The sequence below is a fragment of the Cebus imitator genome, unplaced genomic scaffold (genome assembly GCF_001604975.1).
Source record: "Cebus imitator isolate Cc_AM_T3 unplaced genomic scaffold, Cebus_imitator-1.0 Scaffold193, whole genome shotgun sequence".
Classification (NCBI taxonomy): Eukaryota; Metazoa; Chordata; class Mammalia; order Primates; family Cebidae; genus Cebus; species Cebus imitator.
In genome coordinates this window covers 2,326,752-2,346,702 of record NW_016107508.1, presented here as the reverse complement: position 1 = coordinate 2,346,702, position 19,951 = coordinate 2,326,752, and the positions used below count along the sequence as shown (strand labels likewise).

The 19,951-nt window shown below is 55.0% G+C and overlaps 1 protein-coding gene and 1 long non-coding RNA gene across 7 annotated transcripts in view; one reads left to right on the top strand and one right to left on the bottom strand.

Annotated features, from left to right (window-relative positions):
- The window catches only part of ITPK1 (inositol-tetrakisphosphate 1-kinase), a 179,998-nt gene that overhangs the window by 96,815 nt on the left and 63,232 nt on the right, over nt 1-19,951 (top strand). For 3 of the 6 annotated variants that reach the window (XM_037745171.1, XM_037745174.1, XM_037745173.1), the window contains one exon: nt 4,837-4,962. In XM_037745171.1, coding sequence (XP_037601099.1) covers nt 4,837-4,962 — 126 coding nt within the window. Of the gene's footprint in view, nt 1-753; nt 946-4,836; nt 4,963-14,167; nt 14,227-19,951 lie in introns of those variants that run through there. The other 3 variants (XM_037745170.1, XM_037745172.1, XM_037745175.1) reach the window with 2 other exon arrangements.
- On the bottom strand, nt 7,844-13,640 carry LOC119473918. The gene is made up of 3 exons (XR_005203175.1): nt 10,587-13,640; nt 10,014-10,130; nt 7,844-8,055 (listed from the first exon to the last, which is right to left on the bottom strand). It is a non-coding gene; the product is annotated as an uncharacterized LOC119473918 (long non-coding RNA).

Here is a 19,951-nt window from a genome sequence, read left to right as displayed (position 1 = left end):
ACTGGGAGTTACGGTGCAATCCTGCAGGGATGTGCAAAGGGTTCAGGGGCTATGGCAGACACAAGGGAGCTACCGATTCTTCTTGTTTGGGCTGGGGTGAGTTCAGAAATATGAAAAATGATTGAACTTTTGCTCTGGGACTCATAACAATCCTGTGAGGTGCAGGGAAGGGTTAATAGCATCTTCATTTTATGGTAGGGAAACTGAGGTACTGCACAGCTCAGTGACCTGCCCTTGTTCAGAAGCAGTGGAGTAGGGATGGGTTTCCAGGCCTGTCTGCCTGGCCCACGCCCTCCCTGGTTCCACATCCTAGGGGAGGCAGGGATAGTGTCAGGGCCTAGCTCAGCTTGGTTACCAGGCTGGGTACGATTGGGTTAATCATTTTGGAAGTCAAAGAGGACTCTGGGGCCACTGGGGTTTGCAGGCCTTTGTCCTGTCTCCCAGCCCTGCCCCCACCTCTTGTAAGTCTCTGCTTTCGTCCGGAGGGAAACAGTGGCCCCTTGTTTTCTCCGAGTTCAGAACTCCAAGTGCCACACAGAGCAGGATCCAGCATGGGCCCCATGAGATGGCGTGACTTGGAAACAGAGTGGCCACAGACCTCAGGCCCCGCGGGCAGCCTTTCACTGAGACACCCTTGCTCCTGCTGAGAGGGACAAGTCAGACCCCATCCTCTGAGGAGAACAAGAAGTCCCTGGGAATGTTCTCTTTTCTGGGGCAGAGTGTGGTCAGAAAAGCTGAATGACAACCTTGAAATGAGTTCCTGTGCCCATGGCTTCTGGGAGACACGCCTCTGTGGTGTCCTTTCCCCTCGGGCATCCCCCTGCACGGTGTCCTCCCCTCCATGGCGTCCCAAGTCTCAGGAACTGGGCCCTTTCTCCTGTGGGGGCTGCACCCAAGGGCTCATCTCCTTTCCAGCCAGTGGAGGGAGACAGCGGCCTGTTTGCAGTGTATACAGAGTGGGGAGGGAGGCCGTGGCCTGTTTGTGGTGTGTTCATGGGGGGAGGCCGCGACCCGTTTGTGGTGTGTTCATGGGGGGAGGCCACGACCCGTTTGCGGTGTGTTCATGGGGGGAGGCCGCGACCCGTTTGCGGTGTGTTCATGGGGGGAGGCCGCGGCCCGTTTGCGGTGTGTGCAGGGGGGAGGATGCGGCCCGTTTGCGGTGTGTTCATGGGGGGAGGCCGCGGCCTGTTTGCGGTGTGTTCATGGGGGGAGGCCACGACCCGTTTGTGGTGTGTTCATGGGGGGAGGCTGCAGCCCGTTTGCGGTATGTTCATGGGGGGAGGCCGCAGCCCGTTTGCGGTGTGTTCACAGGGGAAGACTGCAGCCCGTTTGCGGTGTGTTCGGGGGAGGCCGTGGCCCGTTTGCGGTGTGTTCAGGGGGGAGGCCGCGGCCCGTTTGCGGTGTGTTCATGGGGGTAGGCCGCAGCCCGTTTGCGATGTGTTCACAGGGGATGACTGCAGCCCATTTGCAGTGTGTTCAGGGGGAGGCCGTGGCCTGTTTGTGGGGTGTTCAGCAGGGAGGCTGCAGCCCGTTTGCAGTGTGTTCAGTGGCGGAGACCATGGCCCATTTACTGTGTGTTAAGGGAGGGAGACCGTGGCCGTTTGCGGTGTGTTCAGGGAGGGAGACCGCAGCCCGTTTATGATGTGTTCAGGTTGAGGAGACCCCTTCAGGGCGGTTGTGGCACATCAGGCACCTGAGGAAGAGCCACTAGAGCTGCCAGCAGCCCTGCTCTTACCCAGCACAGATGCCACAGGGAGAGGCGGCCACACCCGAGAGCGGCCCAGGTCTGATGTGTATCCCAAGCGGCTGTTCTCACAAAAGGGTTTTACTGGCATGGAAATGGTTGGAAAATACACAAAGGAGGGTGGCCCGTTTCCAGAGCTCAGCTGTTGACCTTCAGCGGGGCGCTGGGGATGCGGAGAGCTTATTTTCCAAACAGCCATGGTTGTCAGGTCTACAGGCTGCAAGCTGATGCCAAGCAAGGACACCAGGGGCATCCCCTCTGCTTACCTCCTTCCCCAGTGCCAAGGGGACCCCATGGTTTCTCTCAAGAAGGGCCGTCTGGAGATGTGGGTGCTGGTGGGCATGGGGGTTCTGCAGTCCATGTGCATCTCTCCTGTGGCCTGACTTCCCCGTGCATGTAGCTCTCTTGGTCTGAAGCGGCTGGCCTCTCCTTTGGGTGCCTGTCCCCCACCGGAGCCATGGGCTGTAGTAGAAACAGGTTGGTTTTTGGCTCTGTTTGAGAACCTAGTGTTCTCTGCCCGTGACCTCTCTACCTTCTTTCAAATTCTGCTTTTTCTGGGAAGAGGTATTGGGTGGAGTGAAATTTGGAATCTGTGGTGAGAGCCAGCAAAGCTCTTGCAGTTTCTTCTTTCTGTCATAGGGGAAACTGAGATCCAGGGGATGGCGAGCCAGGTTAGCAGGCTGCTTGTGGAGGCTGACATGTGGGCATTGGTGCACAGCCTCCGTCCTGGCTGTTCCACCTGCATGGCCTTGCTCGGTTATTTTCCTTCTTGGGCCATTAGTGTCCTGTCCTGGTCTGTGCAGCAGGGAGAGTCTTCCCTGGCCCCTGGGCTTGCCATGAATATGAGCCAGCACCCAGTCTCAGGAGATACTTCGAAATGTCTTTTCCTTCCCCTTCTTCATCCAAGAGCCCCAGAGATGAGCAGCTTCTCAGCTGGCCTGGTTTTGGCTTTATTTTGTGTTGTTTTGTATACAGGTCGGTCACCATGGGGAGGGAACAGCATTTCTTAGTATTTTCTTATTGTGAGGTCTAAAGGACTTTTAAAAATATATATAGAGAGGAAATCCCTTAACATCTTTCCTGGCAAACAGTAAGAAAGAGGAGTTAAAGACACAGCAGGTGAAAGCTGGCATGTTCCAGGGCGCCAACGGGGAAGAGTTTAGTAAGGGACCATGACAGGGTGTGACCGGGCCTGGGAGCCAGCAAGGGACAGAGTTCCCCAGTGCTAACAAGCCCCGAGAGCTGTCACCACCCCTAGGCCTGGGGGGACAAGGGCCGGAAAATGTACCTGGAACCATAGGGAAGGCTATTTAGTGAGGCGCTGCCCTGCTCTGAGGGGGTGTGACTGTGCCAGAAATATGGCAGGCGGTGGGGGTGTGAGGATACTGCAAATACATCCCCTCCCTCTCTCCTTCTTGCCCATCTGCTGTGTCTCCAGTTGGCCCGACTTGGCCAGAGGTCAAGGCAGCCAGGTGGTTGTGGCCTTAGAGGACAGCTGTCCAGGGCACTGAGCAGGCATAGGGAGTGAGGTTGTGGGGACAGGCAGAGGGAACAGAGTGAGAAGCACAGCCTCAGATCTGACTTTGCATCCCCGCTTTACTGCCTTCCTGCTGTGAGACCCTAGACAGGTTTTAAAAGTCTCCCTTCTATGGCAGGGTGTGGTGGCTCACACCTATAATCCCAGCACTTTGGGAGGCTGAGGCGGGTGGATCATGAAGTCAGGAGATCAAGACCATCCCGGCTAATATGGTGAAACCCTGTCTCTACTAAAAATACAAAAAATAGCTGGCATGGTGGCACCCCTCTGTAGTCCCAGCTACTCGAGAGGCTGAGGCATCGAGAATCGATTGAACCCTGGAGATGGTGGTTGCAGTGAGCCAAGATTGCGCCACTGCACTCCAGCCTGGGCGACAGGGCAAGACTCTATCTCCAAAAAAAAAAAAAAAAAAAAAAGTCTCTGTCCTCCACTTTCCTCATTTGTAAAATAACTTTTCATAGTGGCTGTTAAATAAAATGAAAGAAATGCATGCAAGCTTTGAGCATGATGTCAACTGCCAGTGACCATTTGTAGTTGTCACTTATGATGTCTTTAGTAACAACTTTAAAACAGTCGGCCTGGAATCCTGGAGGGAACCCCACTTGGGGGTGGGGATGAGAGCAGGGGTGGGGCTCGTGGCCTCTGGCCTCTGCTGAGGCCAAATTAGGGGTCAGCCAGGTGCCGGGCTGGCGCCGCTGCCTCTGAGGCACTGGCCTTGCAGGTGGTGGTGGCCGCGTGCCGGGAGGGAGACATCTGGCAGGTCAGGAAGCCGGTGTCAGGCTGCCCTGGCTTTTGGCAGGTGCTCCTGTCTTGGGGTCAGGTGATGCTGACTGTCGGCCAGAGGCTCTGGCTCCCTTGGGGCCTGATCTTCCCAACCTCATGCACTTGAAAAAATAAACACGTTCCCCAGCAGAGCAGGGGAGCAGTATGGAACAGATTGCAGGCAGCCTCGTGCGCCTTCGCTTTTCCTGATGAGCCCAGATTTTGGTGTGAAGTGCAAGCGTCTGGTCGCTTAAAGCAGTAGCTTCTAGATTCCTAAGGACCACAGTTTTGCTAAGACTTTTTATAAGTTAGCAGAAGCAGCATCCACTTCGATCTAAGTTCTGATCCGGCTGTGTGATGTTAGTCACTTACATAACCCCTTAGAGCCCTAGTTTCCCCAGATGGTTGGGCAGATGGGACATATTCAGAAAAGCTTTTCTCTATAAAGCCATTTCTCAGCATCACTTGCCTGGCCTATTGACACTGTTGCCTTGATTCCTCTTATGTGTCTTCTGTGTCCTGGGTCACATGGGGCTTGGGGAACAGAAGTACAAATGTGGGCTCTGCCCTTGAGGAGCTAGCAGGAGAGACGAGTCGTAGGGTCTTGGAGGGTTTGTCCTGCTTGTCCTGTTGGTATTTCCCGTGAGTGTCAGCCCTCCTCCTGCCCCATCTCTAGAGTGCGATAGGGAGGCTCGAGGTTCCTCTGGTGATATGCCCTGGGGTGGACAAGAGAATGGGGCAGTGGACTCAGGTGCTGAAGTTGTTACTTTTGTCTGTGTTCCCTGCCTCGCAGCTGAACCTTAACCGGCCGATTGAGGAGCAGGGCCCCCTGGATGTCATCATCCACAAGCTGACCGACGTCATCCTTGAAGCAGACCAGAATGATAGCCAGTCCCTGGAGCTGGTGCACAGGTTCCAGGTGAGTGAGGACTGTGCAGCCTTTGGCTGTGGCATTTTCAGGAGGAGGAGGGGAGGCCCTGGAATGGCTGTGTGTGTGTTTAGGGTGGTAGCAGCTCTCTAGAGGTATAGGCTGGAGAAATGGCTTTGCCACTGGCAAGACGTGGGCTCCTGGGCAGGTACTTGTCTGTGGCCTCAGTATCCTTGGGTGTAGCATGGGGACCATACCAGGGCACAGTTAGCCCGTCTCTACCCCTGGCTGTGTAGATGTGGTTTTCCGATGAGGCACTGCTGAGTTCCATTGTGGCCTCCACGTCCTCAGTACAGGCATGCACAGCCCTTACCCATGGCTTGGGTTGGCACAGGGATGGAACCCTTTTGCTGCACTTGGTAAAGAGAACTCCCGAGGGCCTTTGAACTGAGTCCTGCCTTGGTGGAGAGCCCTGCCTCCGCCCATGACTTTGACCTGGGTACTCACCTTTGGGCATGGCCTGTGGTGTCTTACTGAGTCCCTTGGCTGCTTCTCCATCCCCACCCGACTTCTCCAGCAGCCTCCCAGGTCCTGACCCCACAGTGACCTGCCTGTCACCTTGGGATTCTCGTGCTGGCTACTGACTTGCCCTGTGTTCGTTCTGTTGTGGACAAGAATGTGATTCTGTCCTCTGGAAAGCAGCTCAGAGGTCATGAAAAACAAATTGTATTGTCAGTGAAAATGCAGGCAAGATCGTGACTGTTTTTGGGCCTGCCTGGTGGGCTGGGGATGCCTGAGCTGGGGCTTCCAGTCTGTGACAGACACAGATTTGCTGTCCTGCTTTTCTTCATCAGGACAAAGGGAATCTTACCCTCCTCCTGGTCACACAGAGCCGCTGTCCTGCCAACACCATTCTCTCTCCCCACATGTTTGGGGTTGGCCGCCTTGGCCCCTCTCGCTTCCCTGGGGCTCTCACCCTGTTCCTTGGCCAACTCCCTGCTGCACACTCCTGCTTCCCACCAGGAAGTGGCTCCAGATGCAGGTGCAGCCTGCTCCTGGCCTCCCCTGCTCGGGGTGGGGCATGTCCCACCTTGTGCCCTCCAGGCCTCTGCCCCCGCCAGTGGCCCCAAGTCTATTCTACTTGCTGGACATTGTCTTCTTCATAGAGCTGGAGGCTGTGGGAGAAACATGGGCTCCTCTGTGACCTCGTGGAGACTCAGTTTTCTTATTTGTAAAATGGTTGCTGGTAAAAAGAAAAATTCAGACCATGTTGGGAGGAGTATGCTGGGATTAGAGGGGAACAAGACAGAGGAAATGTGTGCCCTGGTGATGCGCTGCTTCCTGAGCCCCTGCCGCATGCCAGGGCTGGGCTGATAAGCGCTCACCCATGTGCTGCATGTGATTCCCACACCCCCCAGAGCAGACTCACCAGCCTTGTTGATAACCAGGAAGTGGGGGCGTGGAAGCCTGTGCAGCTTGTCCACAGGAACCCGGCAGAGCCGGGGTCAGTCTTGACTTTCTCAGGTAAACCACTGCTCGTCCTGAGGGGCTTGCTCTTCTGTTCCTCTTCAGCTTCAGCCACACAACTGTCCTGGGTGTGGCCCCAGCTGATCCCAAGTCATGCAGTGACCTTCCTATCCCCTGAGCCATTTGCTCTTGCCTCACTCCCCGTCTCCTTAGAAGGCCTCTGAGTGCCCAGTTCGTGTACCTGTGGTGCCTTGGGGGACATTCTCTGGAGGAACATAGCTATGCCTGGGCTGCCACACAGACCTTTGGGGCAGGGGTGTCATATCTCTTGATGAGTCCAACTAGGGGACGGTGGCCTTCCAGACGCCCTTTGGGAAGGCAGGGTAATGTGTGATGACAGCAGCCACGATTACCATTACCACAGAAAGCACTGTAGAGCAGTTCCCACGTGCCAGGCCCTCCTGGAAAACGCTTCATGGCGGTTGACCCACTTGCTCCCGTGAGCTGTAAGGTTCGATGATTCCCGTCCTATGGATGAGGAAGCAGACGCAGGACAGCTAGAAAGTGGTCCAGGTGTGATTTGAGCCTGTGCTAGCTTGCTCTCCCCACCCGCCGTGTGGCCGCTCCAGAGATGGATGAGATAGAGGACTTGGGAGTCAAACTGTCTTCAGGGCAGATCCTTGCTCCAAAACTGAGGGGCTGCACGCCTGCCCTCAACCTCAGTTCCTTCCTCCTTGGGTGGGCAGGTAGCTGGGGGAGTAAATGCCTGTGGGTGTCAAGCACCTGTTGTAGCTGAGTGCCGCTTCATCACATCCACACGGTTGCTCTTCTAGAGAGAGGGCCACAGCGTTGGCTAGCCTGATCCGGAGTTCCAGAACATCTGCTCCCAAGCCCTTATCCCTCCTGCCTATGCCCCAGACACACACAGAGCCCACAGCCCAGGCAGGTGATGTCCAAACAGTGAATGAGAGTGCCCGCTGTGTTCCTTTTCTGGGCAGAAAAGAATATTAACAGGGAGAACGTGTGGAGGGCAGCATGGGGACTTGTGGCTTAAGGCTGCCAGGCAGCCACAGGTGCGTTTCCCAGGCAGGGTCTTGGCTGGGTCTTGGTGGATGGTTGCCGTGACCTCACTGTAACTTCCCAGCACTGGTATTTCTGGGATAAATTTTCACTGCCGTCTGTGCTTCAGTAAGAAGCCGGATATCTGATAAGGTAGGAAGTTTCCTCCTTTGTGAAAAGAACAATCCTTTGGGGGAAAGGGTGCGGGGCTGCACTTTCCAGAGGTGGGGCTGGCAGAGAAGGACTGAGAGGCACTGGGATAGGGCTGGGGTCTCCTTCCATCAGGCACTGGCTGTCGGCGTCGACTGTCCCTCTCCATCTGCCGTAAGGTGCAAATTCAGAGCCAGACCACGTAGACCAGGGAGGCGGACACTTACCCTCAACTGCACCCTTTGTTTTCAAATTTTTGTTTTAATTTTTATTCTCCAGACATTAACAAGGAGGCATGAGTGTAGTCTGGGGAGTGAGAGGGACAGGGATGCTACAGTCAGAGGCAGGGAAGCAGCTCCCAAGGCTGGGGTCCTCCCATTTTCTTGTGAGCAGGGAAACTGAGGCAAGATGCTTTGTCCCAGCAGGGGCTCAGCTTGAAGGGCCTTCTCCACAGGCCATATTCAGGTCCTAGGAGGAAGGAGGAAGTGGTTTGGGGCTATGTGGGTGGAGGAAAATGAATTTCTGAGATGTTCCTCAGGGCCCCAGAGCACTGCACCGCATTGCCTTTGTGAAAGCTCTGGTCTCCAGGGAGGGAAGAAAGTCCCAGAGCCAGGAGGCTGTGCATGCTTCTGGCTGCCTTGGTGGGTGGGTGGCGGGTGTGGGCCAGAGGCTTACTGCAGAACATTAAAGCTGCTTGTCACAGAACCTTCACCACTGCCCCAGGGTTTTGGATTTGTTTGTTTGTTGTGTTTTTGATTGGCTTCTGATTGGCTTGGAGACTCAGTTGGGATGATTCAGTTGTTTTTCTGCTCCAAGATTCATGTGGAGCCAGCAGCCTGGTGCCTCGGAAGCTCTGCTTCAGGTTTGGTTCTCAGTGTGCAGACCCAGGCAGGGGCCCCCAGGGCAAGCCCACGTGGGCACATGGAGCTGACATGCTGGGAGGGTCCCTGTCACGGGTTCAGGGACACTAGGGGTCTCCTGGCCTGGTGAGTGGCTTCTCCAGGGGAGCAACATGAACCTTTTCCTCACTGTGGTACCTGGAGCCACCTGCCAGGTGTGGGCACTGGGTGGGAGGGGAGGGGTCCACCCTCCTCTTCTGCTGCCCCTTCTAGCCCCAGAATTCCCCCTGAAGGGGTGCAGTGATTGTGATCCATGGGTCATGTGAGGCTGCCTCAGGGGACCTTCCTGGGGTTCTCCCTGAACAAGCTTAGAACTAAGCAGGAGGTTTCAGTCTAAACTGCTGCCTCTTCCTTGTCTTTATCAGCTGGAAGGACGGCAATTGTCCCCCAGATGTACCCTGAACTCCCAGTCTGCACACAGACTGCAAGGAGAGCGTCCCCTACAGCAGCGCTGCTGAGCGACCCGCCCTCAAGCTCCTGGCCTGGAGGGGAGGCCGGTGGGCAGACCCAGAACTGACCCCATAGCCCCTAGAGTGATGAGTTAGGAAAAACACAGGTCTGATCACAGCATGGCTTGGCTTAAAACTGTCCACGCTTTATTATTGCTGTGACACAGAAGGCCGTGATTGCCAGCATGACCCATGGGGCCTCGCTGATATGCCCCGCCCGCTCCTTCCCTGGCCCCCATAGCAGCTGCTCAGGCTCTGGCCTGTGTCCACCTCAGTGCCTTTGCACAAGCTCTTCCATCAGCTCAGTGCCCCTTCCCGAGAAACGTCCTCCCTCATGAGCTGACTAATGACACATCTCTTGTCCCAGGCCCTGCCAACTTTGCACTTTTCCTTCACGCCCTTCGGAAGTTTGTAATTTTTTATCAATAACTATTGCCTGTCCCTTCATGGGGGCAGGGATTGTGTCTGCTCCCAGCAGCTGGCATTCCCATTGCCGCCTGCAGTGCCTAAGTGTCTGGGTGGAGGTGCATGCCCAGTGCTGGTCATGTGCTGGGGCACCCTTTCATGGGTGCCCTGATGGGCCTGCGGAGGGAGGACATGGCTCTGCTGGGCTGCTGGGAGCAGGGAGGGAGGAGACCAAGAGGGTTCATGAGGCAGATGGTGCTGCCTGACGGGCATGTGTGTCGATGTCTCTAGGTGTCAGCGAGGTTGGAGAGGGAACTCCAGGGCTTTCTCATGCCAGGCTGTGCAGCTTGCACTCAATCCTGCAGGGAGGGTGGGGTGGGGATGGCTGTGATACGATCAGATATAATTGGCAAGAGAGAGGCCCTGCTTTGAAGGGGAGATTGTCAGTGCAAGATGAACTCTGGGCAGATGAGGACACTGTTTACTCCTTGGAGCCCGGGTGCTTCCGAGATAAAGAAGGAGCTCATGGCTGCAGACTCAGTGTTGTGTCCATCCTCAGCCCCAGGTGCCCCTGCATGTGGTCCTAAGTGTCCCCTCCCTCTGCTGCTGTGACAGGCTAGCCTCTGAGCAGCTTGAGCCTTGTCCAGCCTACGCAGGATAAAGTCGCACTCACCTCCTGGCTCCTCTCAGTGTGTAACGATCTAAAGTGGTTCTGGGAAGGGAGCTCCTGCCCTGAAGGATGCAGGACGAGAATGCACACTTGGCCACGCTGCTTCTTCCTGTGCTTTCCCTGGAAAGAAACCGCGTTTAGCCTTCAGTAGTGCCTCCCCGACCCCACCACCCTCCTGACGGGACAGGAAGCGAGTGGGGCTGGGAGCAGGTGGGAAGGGGTGGCGTTTGGGGCCCTCCCTGCTAGTCCACCAAGTGAGGCCAGGCTTCTCCGCAGTGATAGTCAGCTCCCCTCACCCACAACAGGCTTAGCTTGGCTTGCGCCACGAGTCCACGGAGGGTTAGCCACAGCTTTGCAGCCTGAAATGACAGCTGTCACGGCAGAGGGATGAGAAGGCAGTGAGGCTTCTGCTGGCTCTGTGTCTGCCCCATGGTGACATGAACTCATACATCTCACTGGACCCCCCTACAGGCAAGGGAACCCAATAATGCATAGTTCCCTTTTCTTCTTAAAAAAAAAAAAAAAAAAAAATGGAAATACCTTGTAGGGTTATTGTTAGCATTAAAGGATTAATACCTGTGATGCCCGTAGTGACTGGCGTGGTGTGAGTGCTGCATGTGTGTGTAAGGGTTGGCCATGTTGACTGTGTCTGCGGTGTGATGACATGTGCAAGCGACTCAGTACAGGCCTGGCACTTAGTGAACAGTCCGTCACCGTGGCTTATGTCAATATTGTTATTACAGTGATAGTAGAACTTCTCTGTCAGCCTTACCTGTGGCCCCAGCTGACTTGAGAGCTCTCAGTCCTAATTGGAGTCAATGAGGCAGTGATTATGAATGTGTCCCCAAGCGGGAGATGCATTCTGTGCTAGGGCAGCGGAAATGCTGAAAAGGCAGGGCCAGGTGGGGTCAGAGTGACTCGAGTGCTGTTTCTGGCTCCACCCTTCACCTGCCAGCCCATGTGGGCCTCAGTCTCCTTGCCTACCGCATAGGGAAGGTGCAGGATGGCACAGAAGACCTTGAGAGCCGTTGGGTCCGCCTCCAAGGGACTGCCCAAGGCCGTGGCTCACGGTTACCCAAAACGTGATTTCACAGCTGCATTGAATCAAACCTGTGGGCCCCTGTTGTTTATTGAGCAGTCTCCAGCACAGGGATGGAGAGGAAGTAGAGGAAACAAAGGTGTTTGTTATTCTAGGCCTTCCAATCCGACTTGGAAGATAACATCTAAGTCTATCAGAGGTTAAATGGCACCCTAGAATCTAAGTGGGTTTGTCATCTTTGCCTTTGTGCCTTCTGACCAGTGGGGTCAGAGTAAGAACCGTGGGTCCCAGTGAGGGGTGTGTGTTGTCACCAGGGAGCCATGGGAGGCCCCCCATTTGCCAAGCATGTAGCACGTGGCCCACTCTGCTGTGGGCCGTTCTCGTCTCTTACCTCTTTGGTCCTCATCTCAGTCCCTGAGATAATGGAATTATTTCCTCATTTTTACAGGGGAGACAACTGTGCCCCAGGGAAGTTAAGTCACTTGTCCAGTGTCAGGTAGAAAGTGGCAAGACCAGGATCATAGCTTGGAGGGGCTTTGGTGACAGCTGATGGCTCCATGGGTAGCATGAGGGTTGGTGATTCAGGGCCACCTTGGCAGGAGGTCGTCGTCTGGGATAGCCTCTGACACAGCTGGTGCCGCGTGACGATGAGACCGCCGGCCAACAGATACCAGGGAGGCTGAGCTGAACGCATCTGGTGGCTCTGGTCCCAGAGAAACAGATCATGTCCTGTTCTGGGGTGGCTGTGAGGTCAGCCTCTCGATGGCTGCTGCCCTGGGTCATAGGCGACTCCTCCTGTGGTGGAGACAGCCACACAATCTGCCCATTGTGCACCAAGGCCAGGCCTGGAATCGCCCTTTCTGCTTTGGGGAGGGTGGGACCATTCTGTGCCGTTAGCTGGTTACAGTTACTTTCCCCTGTGGAAAGCGAGCCTGGTACCGAAAGACACGCGGCCCTCTTACCAACCAGGAGCAGAGCTGGACTTTGTACAGCCTAGTTGGGACAGGGGCAGGAGAGAGTACCCCGGAGCCTGAGCTCTGAGCCGGCACATGGGCTGCAGCCCCTCTGCTCGTGTGTGGACAGTCAGGGTTTTTCAGCTCAGGGTCTGGGGACATGTTGAGTTTTAGAAATGTTAATGTTTATTAATAATACATTTCCCCCAACATTTTAGAAGGAACTTTTATGCGCACTATTTCCAGGTTTCTCAACCTCAACATGATTGACATCTTGGGCTGGATAATTCTGCGCTGCTAAGGGCTATGCCGGACAATACAGAGTGCTTAGTTGCCTTCCCGTCTGCTCATTACCAGATGCCAGCATTCCTCACCCTGACCCTCTTGACAACCAAAAATGCCTCTAGATGTTCCCTGGTGGAGGGAGCCCACGTCACCCCTGGTTGAGCAGCACTGCATTTTGTAAGTGATGGGTCCAGAAGCTCTGAGAGCTCAGGCGGGCCAGTCAAGTAGTTTCTGATTTGTGTATGGACACTGAGGCCCCATCTGGTACAGTTTCTGGGTTTTAATGTTTGGAATCGCACACCATGAGGGCCAACATCTTGTGGCTTCGTTTCTTCAGTAATATTAATACCTGTGGCAGAAAGGACACCCTGTTTTCTGTTTCCTCCTGGTTTGTGTGGGTGGCATGACTTCACAGCGTGTTCCTCTGCTGCCTGTGCAGGCTGTGTGCCCGTGATAAAGCCCACTGTGGCTGCCTATGTCTTCATATAGTAAATTTCATTGCCACCTCACCAGCCAAGAGCACAGCCAGCCGGGTAAACCACACGTTGGCCTCTGCTAACCTCGGCCCTCTGGGATAGACAGAGAGAGGCATGAGGATATCCTCTGAGCCCCTCCCTGTAGGTCCCTGCCCCAGGCCTCCCATGCCACCTGGCAGCCAGCCCCTGATCTGGCCCTGACGCCTACCCGTTTTTCTCTCCATTGATCTGTGAGGTCATTCATCAATAACTATTATGTTCGTTCAGTAAGTCTTAGCTGAGCACTTACTGTGTGCCAGAGTTCCCAAAAGTCATTGCAGATGCAACAATGAATAAGACCAGGTGGACGCAATCCCTGCCCTGCTGGAGGTGTATCGGAGTGTGAGTGCATTGGATGATGGCAACGAAGCATAGGTAAATAGAGGACAAGATAATGCAGCCCCAGTGATGCCGAGTACTAGGAAGAAATGCCGAGGCCTGGGAGAACAGGGAGGTCCTTGTTATTGACCCTCTGAGGAGCTGACATTTAGTTGAGGCCTTAAAGGGCAGGTCAGGTCGGGAGGGGAACAGGAAGGGGGCAGCACCTGGCCAGGCCCTTCAGTGGGACTGGACAGAGGCCCGAGGACCTGCAGTAGCCAGGTGCAGCCAGAGCACGTTGGCCAGGGTTGTCTGCGGTGGGCTGGAGGGCTGGTAGGAGCCAGGCTGAGCCTAGGCCTCGTGGCCTCCTGGGAGCGCTGGGTAGCTCTTTGAGGACAGGAAACATTGTGCCAGCTCCCCTCTTTGATGACTCCAAGTTGAGCCACAGACAGTGTGCCATTTTCTAGTCCCCAGGCTCTCTGAGGAGGAAGGGGCCTCGCCCACAGCAGCAGTCAGAAGGCAGGGAGGGAGCTCCCGTGGTGGCAGGAGGACTCCCTCTTCTGAGCATGCCTGCAGCCACTGGCAAGAGGACAGAGAAAGTGTGCAGCAGAGGCCAGTGCCATCCACCGTGGAGATGTGTGGCCGGGTCGCCCCTGGCAGCAGGAGCTGTCTCTCCTTGTGCACCTAGAGCTTGCACCAGAAACTAGAAGACTGGGGTGGCTAGATGCAGAGGTGAGGAGTCCAGGGGTGCTCTGGCCTCAGTGACCCCGCTGGCCTAGATCAGCAGCACCACTGCAAACTGTGCCCTGATTCTGGATGACTGTTCTCTCCCTGCAGTCACTAGTTTGTAAGCCCTGCTGGCTGTGGGTTATATTGGCAAACCCAGCAATGCATCACATGGACAAGGCAGGAGAGCCCACGGGCTGCCAAGAGGCATTGGTTTGTTCTGCGAACTGAAAGTCAGACTCAGTCTGGTGACTGTGGGCCAGGGTGGGGTGGGTGGGGCTCTAGCAGGCATGTCACCTTTGGCCTTGATGTAGGGAAGCTGCTCTCCTGTGTATTATTATCCATAGGAGAGGGGCAGCTACACAAGCCCACCTGAGCAGGTGTGTGGGAATGTGCTTAGCGGGGAAGGGGCTGTTGCTGAGGTGGGTGGAACCCAGCTCTGTGTGACCTTGGGCAGGCAGCCCCTTTCTTGCCCTCCTCTTGTTCAGCTGGTAGCTGTGACAGTGGGCCAGATGACCGACCCCCTCCAGCTCTGTCTGCGTGGAAATCCCAGCTGCTTCTTCATCCTGCAGGATCCTTCCCTGGTCGCCTAGAGGACCTGACTAGTGTGATGATGCTGCGACAGCATATGACATTTGTCAGGGGAACAGCCCTGGCTGGGCACCTCGCCTGCCTCCCGCTGACAGAGGTGGAGAAAGCTTATAAAAGTTTGCTGTGAAATCTGGGGACAGAGGGGAGGTGTTGTTTTCAGTGGTGGGCCTGGAAAAGGGGGGAGTTTGCTGTCTCCAAATAACAGTGTTCTGTTTCCTTCCGGTCCTCTCCTCTGTGGCAGTCAGGGTTATTTTTTGGCCTGAACACCATTGTTCTGCATGGGTCTTTCTACTGGCTCTTGAACAACAGTTTCTCCCTTAGAGAGCCTGCAGTTCCTCCCAGCCATGGCTCACACTGCGTGCCAGGCAGCTAAGCGAAGTGCATGACACTGTGATGCTTTAGTAGCCCCCGTGGGAGGATGACCTGAAGTGACCATTGTGGGTGGCACCCACCTTCAGGATGGGGGTGCCTGTTACCTGCAGGCCACAGAGACACAGTGGGGTCTGCATGCAGAATCACATTCAAGTGCCCTGTTTGTCTGGGTGCTCAAGCCCCTGCCCTGCTCCACCCCACACAGCCCCTTTTAGTGCCCTCCCCTGATCTGGAATGGTATCACCTACAGTTCATTCTCCCTGGAGGCTGGAGCCTGATTGCTTTAATCCCTTATTCTATATTCATTCTGTTCACCAGGGAGGGGACAGGTTGTTGTTGGCATCTGCTCCAGGGAAGCTTCCCCAGCCCTTCCCAGGGCTCTGGCATTTCTCCCACCCCTCATCGGGCCTGGAACACTGAGTCTGACTCGCCTGCACATGGACTGTGAGTCTGATGGATCCTAGGTGTGGCTTTCCCTGTGCTCTCAGCAGCCTGGAATGAGGCGGCACGTGCATTTGGAACAAGTTCGTGAACAGAGTCCACCTGCTGCCCTGCCAGCCGTGTCCCCTCTTGGAGGGCAGCCATCTGTTCCAGTGACCTGGAGCTTTTTCAGGGGGTCCTGTGGGACTGAACACAGATGATCTTCCTCATGACACAGTCCCTGTACAGTGGGGCTGTGCGGGATGCCCTGATCTCATCTTAGTCTTTTGCAGGCAGCCTCATTTTAACGGCTGCATGTTAAACAGCCTTGCTGTCCTTTACTGAGCCAGCTCTTTACCAGTGTACACTTAGGGCATTTCTGATCATGTTTTAGAAACATGCTATAGTGAATAGCCTAGTACATGTATTTTTGGTACATAGGTGAGGAATTCTGTAGGATAAGCACCTAGGAATCAGGATGCCGAGTTTGCTCATTCTGAATTTGGGCTGTTGTTTGGTTTCTCTCTGCAGAAGCAGTGCCAGTTACACTGCCACCAACCATGGGCTGGTACCTTTTCCACCACCTTAGGAAGCGTCTCTAATCAGTTTACCTTGGCATGGAGTCACAGAGTGTTGGAGGGTGCCAGGATCCTGGCAGTCTCCTCCTCTTTGCCTGTTGGTTTTGCCTCGGGTAGCTCCAAGCCCTGGAAGGGTGGGATCACGCTGCCTCACTTGGCTTGCCCGGACCCTGAACCTGGGCCGTCTCTGCCCTGTCTGGTGCTGTGTCCTCACACTTCACTTTTCTCTTCTGTACTGCATGTCTGACCACCCCAGCTTGACTCGTGGGTTTAAGTGTTGGCTCTCAGGAGCTAATAGCTCTAGAGGCAGATTCCATCATAGTTTTCTTTTTGCCAGCTCTACCAAAAAACAGAGATCACTGTGTAAAAGGTGAAGACAGCCCATCAGTCCTTCCTGAACAGCGAGGTCCAGCACATGTACCCCTAAGGCCAGCACCACATCTGACATGCCACCAAGACCCCATCCATTCCCAGCTCCATCCCCTGGCCTTGCAGGCTGCCGGACTGGTCACTGTGTAACCCATAGCTGTCCCCATCACTCCCCAGCTCTGGACCCTGTTGCTTGAGGGTTAAGTCCAGACTCCTCAGCTGGTCTGCCTCCTGTCCTCTACCTTGTCCTAACCTTCGTGTTGAGACTGCCATCCGCCTCAGTCCTGCCAGCCTCCCAGCAGGCCTGCAAATGTGCTGGATCCCCTCACTCCAGGCCTCTGCTTTTGCCGTCCCCTCTGCTTGGAGTGCCCTTCCTCCCCCAGCCCATGCCTGTGGCCCTTTGTGGTTTATCGTCACCACCCAGAACAGGCTTCTCGCCAGCCCCCAACCCTGCCCCCCCCCGCACCCACACTTCCCTGCTCCTTTAGTGCGGGTCAGCCCTACGCCTCTCCCTTGCTCAGCCACACGGCGGCCACTTGGGAGCATCTGGGAGGGTGGGGAAAACATGGCTGCTCTGTAGCTGGATAGATGACATTCATTGCCCCACGCACTTGCACGCATACACACACGCACTCACATGCTCTCACACACAGGCTTCTCAGGGGCTGCCATTCTTTCTGCTCTCGTACAGTCTGGGAAGCCTCAGGCTGAGTGCTCAGACGTGGGAGAGTTCTCTGGAATACAAATGAGGGTTGCTTAAGATCCAAGTGTCTGCTGATGGGAGAGCTCAACTCTCCCAAGGAGCTGCTTTAGAAAAGTTAGGAAAGAATGAGTGAGGAAATGCCCTCAATGTACTAGGACTGAATCCAGGAGAAACAGAGACCAGGGAACCGCAGCCTCGGGGACCGTAGCCTCTGGGAACTGCAGCCTCAGGGGACCGCAGCCTTGGGGGACTGCAGTGTCGGGGGACAGCCTTGCCTGGGCTGGTGGTTGGTGCATGTCACCGTGTATCTTGCCGACTTGCAGATGACTGGGATGTGTGCAGTGACCGTGCTGCAGGTGTGCTCTGAGGACAGTGGGCCCTGGCTCCTGTGTTTGAATGTCTCCAGGCTGGGAGGCATCCGGCTCAGTTCAGAGGCCTAACAGCTCTTCTTTCGGTTTGTTCATCACATCACAGAATCAAATAATCTAGAACTTAAGAGGCAGAAAGGATGTTATAAGTCAGTTATTCTGGCCCACTCATAGATGGGAAACTGAGTTACAGATAACTTTAAGTGACTTTCAGAAACACACATAAAGTGAATGGCAGTTCTAGGACTTTAAACCAAGTTTCTTGACTCTGCATTTGTTTCAACTTGCACAGTGCCGCTGGATCCATGTATTGGGGTTAAGTTAGCCAGATATGGCTGGGCCGAAAAAGATCGTCTGATGGTGATTGACAGGCAGAAGCTTTGGCTGACTGTCAGGGGCTGTTACGTAGGTTGCACACTGCATAGGCCAGTGGTAGGCTTGTGAATGGCACCTTAGGTAGCTAGGCTTGGTGGTCCTGCCCTGGCATATACTGGATGCTGCTGCAACTTTCTTTTGACTCTTGAGAGCCCACCTCCAAGGTTTACCTGAATACATCTCCAGCTTTGCCCCTATGCCAGCCTGGCCTCTTGGCACATTCTCTTGCCCCCAGGCCTCATGTGGATTTCCCAGGACTGTCTGTGGCATGTGGTTTTCTGTAAGCTGTAATCAACAGGCAGGTGTTCTGGGAGGTGCCAGGAAGGCTTTGCCTGGGGGATGTTCGGCCCTGGCCTTGGTTGGTGACAAGTTAATCAACGGGTTGGTTTCACAGCTGCAGTGGTCTGCTGGGAGAATTCATTACTTGCCCTTCCCAGAAAGCATTGCTTAGCGTGGCTCCCCGCTCATCCCCATGTGACCTGACCTCCCAGGGAAAGGCTTTGCTTTCTGCAGAACCACACTTTCTGCCTTCAAAGGTAGACCTGCTCTTGACACTGTTGTGTCTGTTAGTCCTCTCTCTGCAGGGCCCACTCCTTCATTCAGAGCTGCCGTGGGAGCCCTCCTATGCGTCGGCGTAGTGCTGGACCTGACACACTCTTCCCCCTGCGCCACCCAGACCCTCCTCACAGAGGCCCCACAGACTGTGGCCTTCGGTTATGTCACGTATCTACTGTCCTAAGGGGAGTGTGTCTTCCATTTGCATTCTCTGTCTTGCACCAAAGCTGGGAAGAGATGCAGAACCTCTGGTCCGGCTGTGGCTTTGAGAGAACAAGGAGCCAGTGAGGACCGTGGATTGGGAGGAAAAGTAGAGATGAGCTGCAGTGTCAGCTCTGCCACTCTCCTGTGCGACCCTGGCCTTGCTACCACCTTTCCCCTTTCTGAAAAGATGGGGGCTGGACGAAGGGACCGCCTGGCTTTGTTAGCTCTGAGCATCACTGCCTTTCCCTCTGGGAAAGGAAATTGCAAACTGCGCATACTATTTTTTCTTGGATCCTCTACCTCGTGCTGACCCCAAATGGAGCACGCCCGGCCTCCCTGGACTGCCAGGCTGGCAGCCTTATCTTGAGGTGACAGACACGAGCAAGGCTTTCCTTTCTCCTGAAATGCTGCTGAGCAACCCTGGCCCTAGTTAGAGTTGAAATGCTTTTCATTTCACCAGTCCCTCCATGCCTTGGGTCTTTGACTAGAGGACTCTAGAGCCAGAGGCCCTGGGTTCAGATCCCATCTTGGCCGCTGCTGGTAGAGAGAGCCCTGGCCACGCACTAGCTGCTCTGAACCCTACTTTGTTTTCTTATGTTTTTACTTTGAGACGGGGTCTCACCGTAGCACCCAGGCTGAGTGCAATGATGTGATTATGGCTCACTGGAGCCCCGACCTTCCAGGCTCAAGTGATTCCTTAGCCTCCTGAGTAGCTGGGACTACAGGTACGCACCACCACGCCTGGCTAATTTTTAATTTTTTGTAGAGACAGGGTCTCGCTATGTTGCCCAGGCTGGTCTTGAACTCTTAGACTCAAGCAATCCACTCGCCTTGGCCTTGTAGGGTGCTGGAATTACAGACGTGAGCCACCACATCTGGCCAGGCCTAGTTTCCTTGATTGTTAGTTGGGGCTGCGAACAGGGTCTACACAGTGTTGTTTTTCTATTCCTGCAAGATGTATAGGATTGTGACCTGCGCTTGGTGAGCATGTTATAAGTCACCCCGGAATCTTGGCAGGACCTCTGTCAAGATGCTAAGGCTCCAGGAATCAGAGACTTCCAGGGTTTGACCCAGTGCTGGGTACGGAGGAGCTGGTGAAGAGGCCAGGCCATGTGGCCGTCAGCTGGGCCTGGCTGTGCTCTCAGGAGGAGCCAGGGGAGTGAGACTGTGCTGAGTGAGTGAGTACTTTTAACAGCTATAAGGAAGTAATTTCAGTTCTTCCATCAAGGGGACCATCACTGGTGTTAATGGGGTGGCCGAGTGTTAACTGAACATACAGGCACTGATGCAGTGGATCCTAGAGTCAGCCGGGAAATTTCCCCTGGGCGTGGCATGCCAGATTCGCCTTGGTGCTGACACGTATCTCCTTCTGGAGCCGGGTGGTTGTTAGGATTCTAGACAGTACAGGAGGTGGTTGTCATCCGCAGCCGATGCTGCTGTGGTCCTAGGGGGAGGTGATGGAATTGTCCCCCCTCTGATGCTTGATCTATTCCACGTAGAAGGCTGGAGTCCCGAGAAACAGACTCTAGGCTGGTGTTCAGGCCTGTGTTTGCCTTTTTTTTTTTTTTTT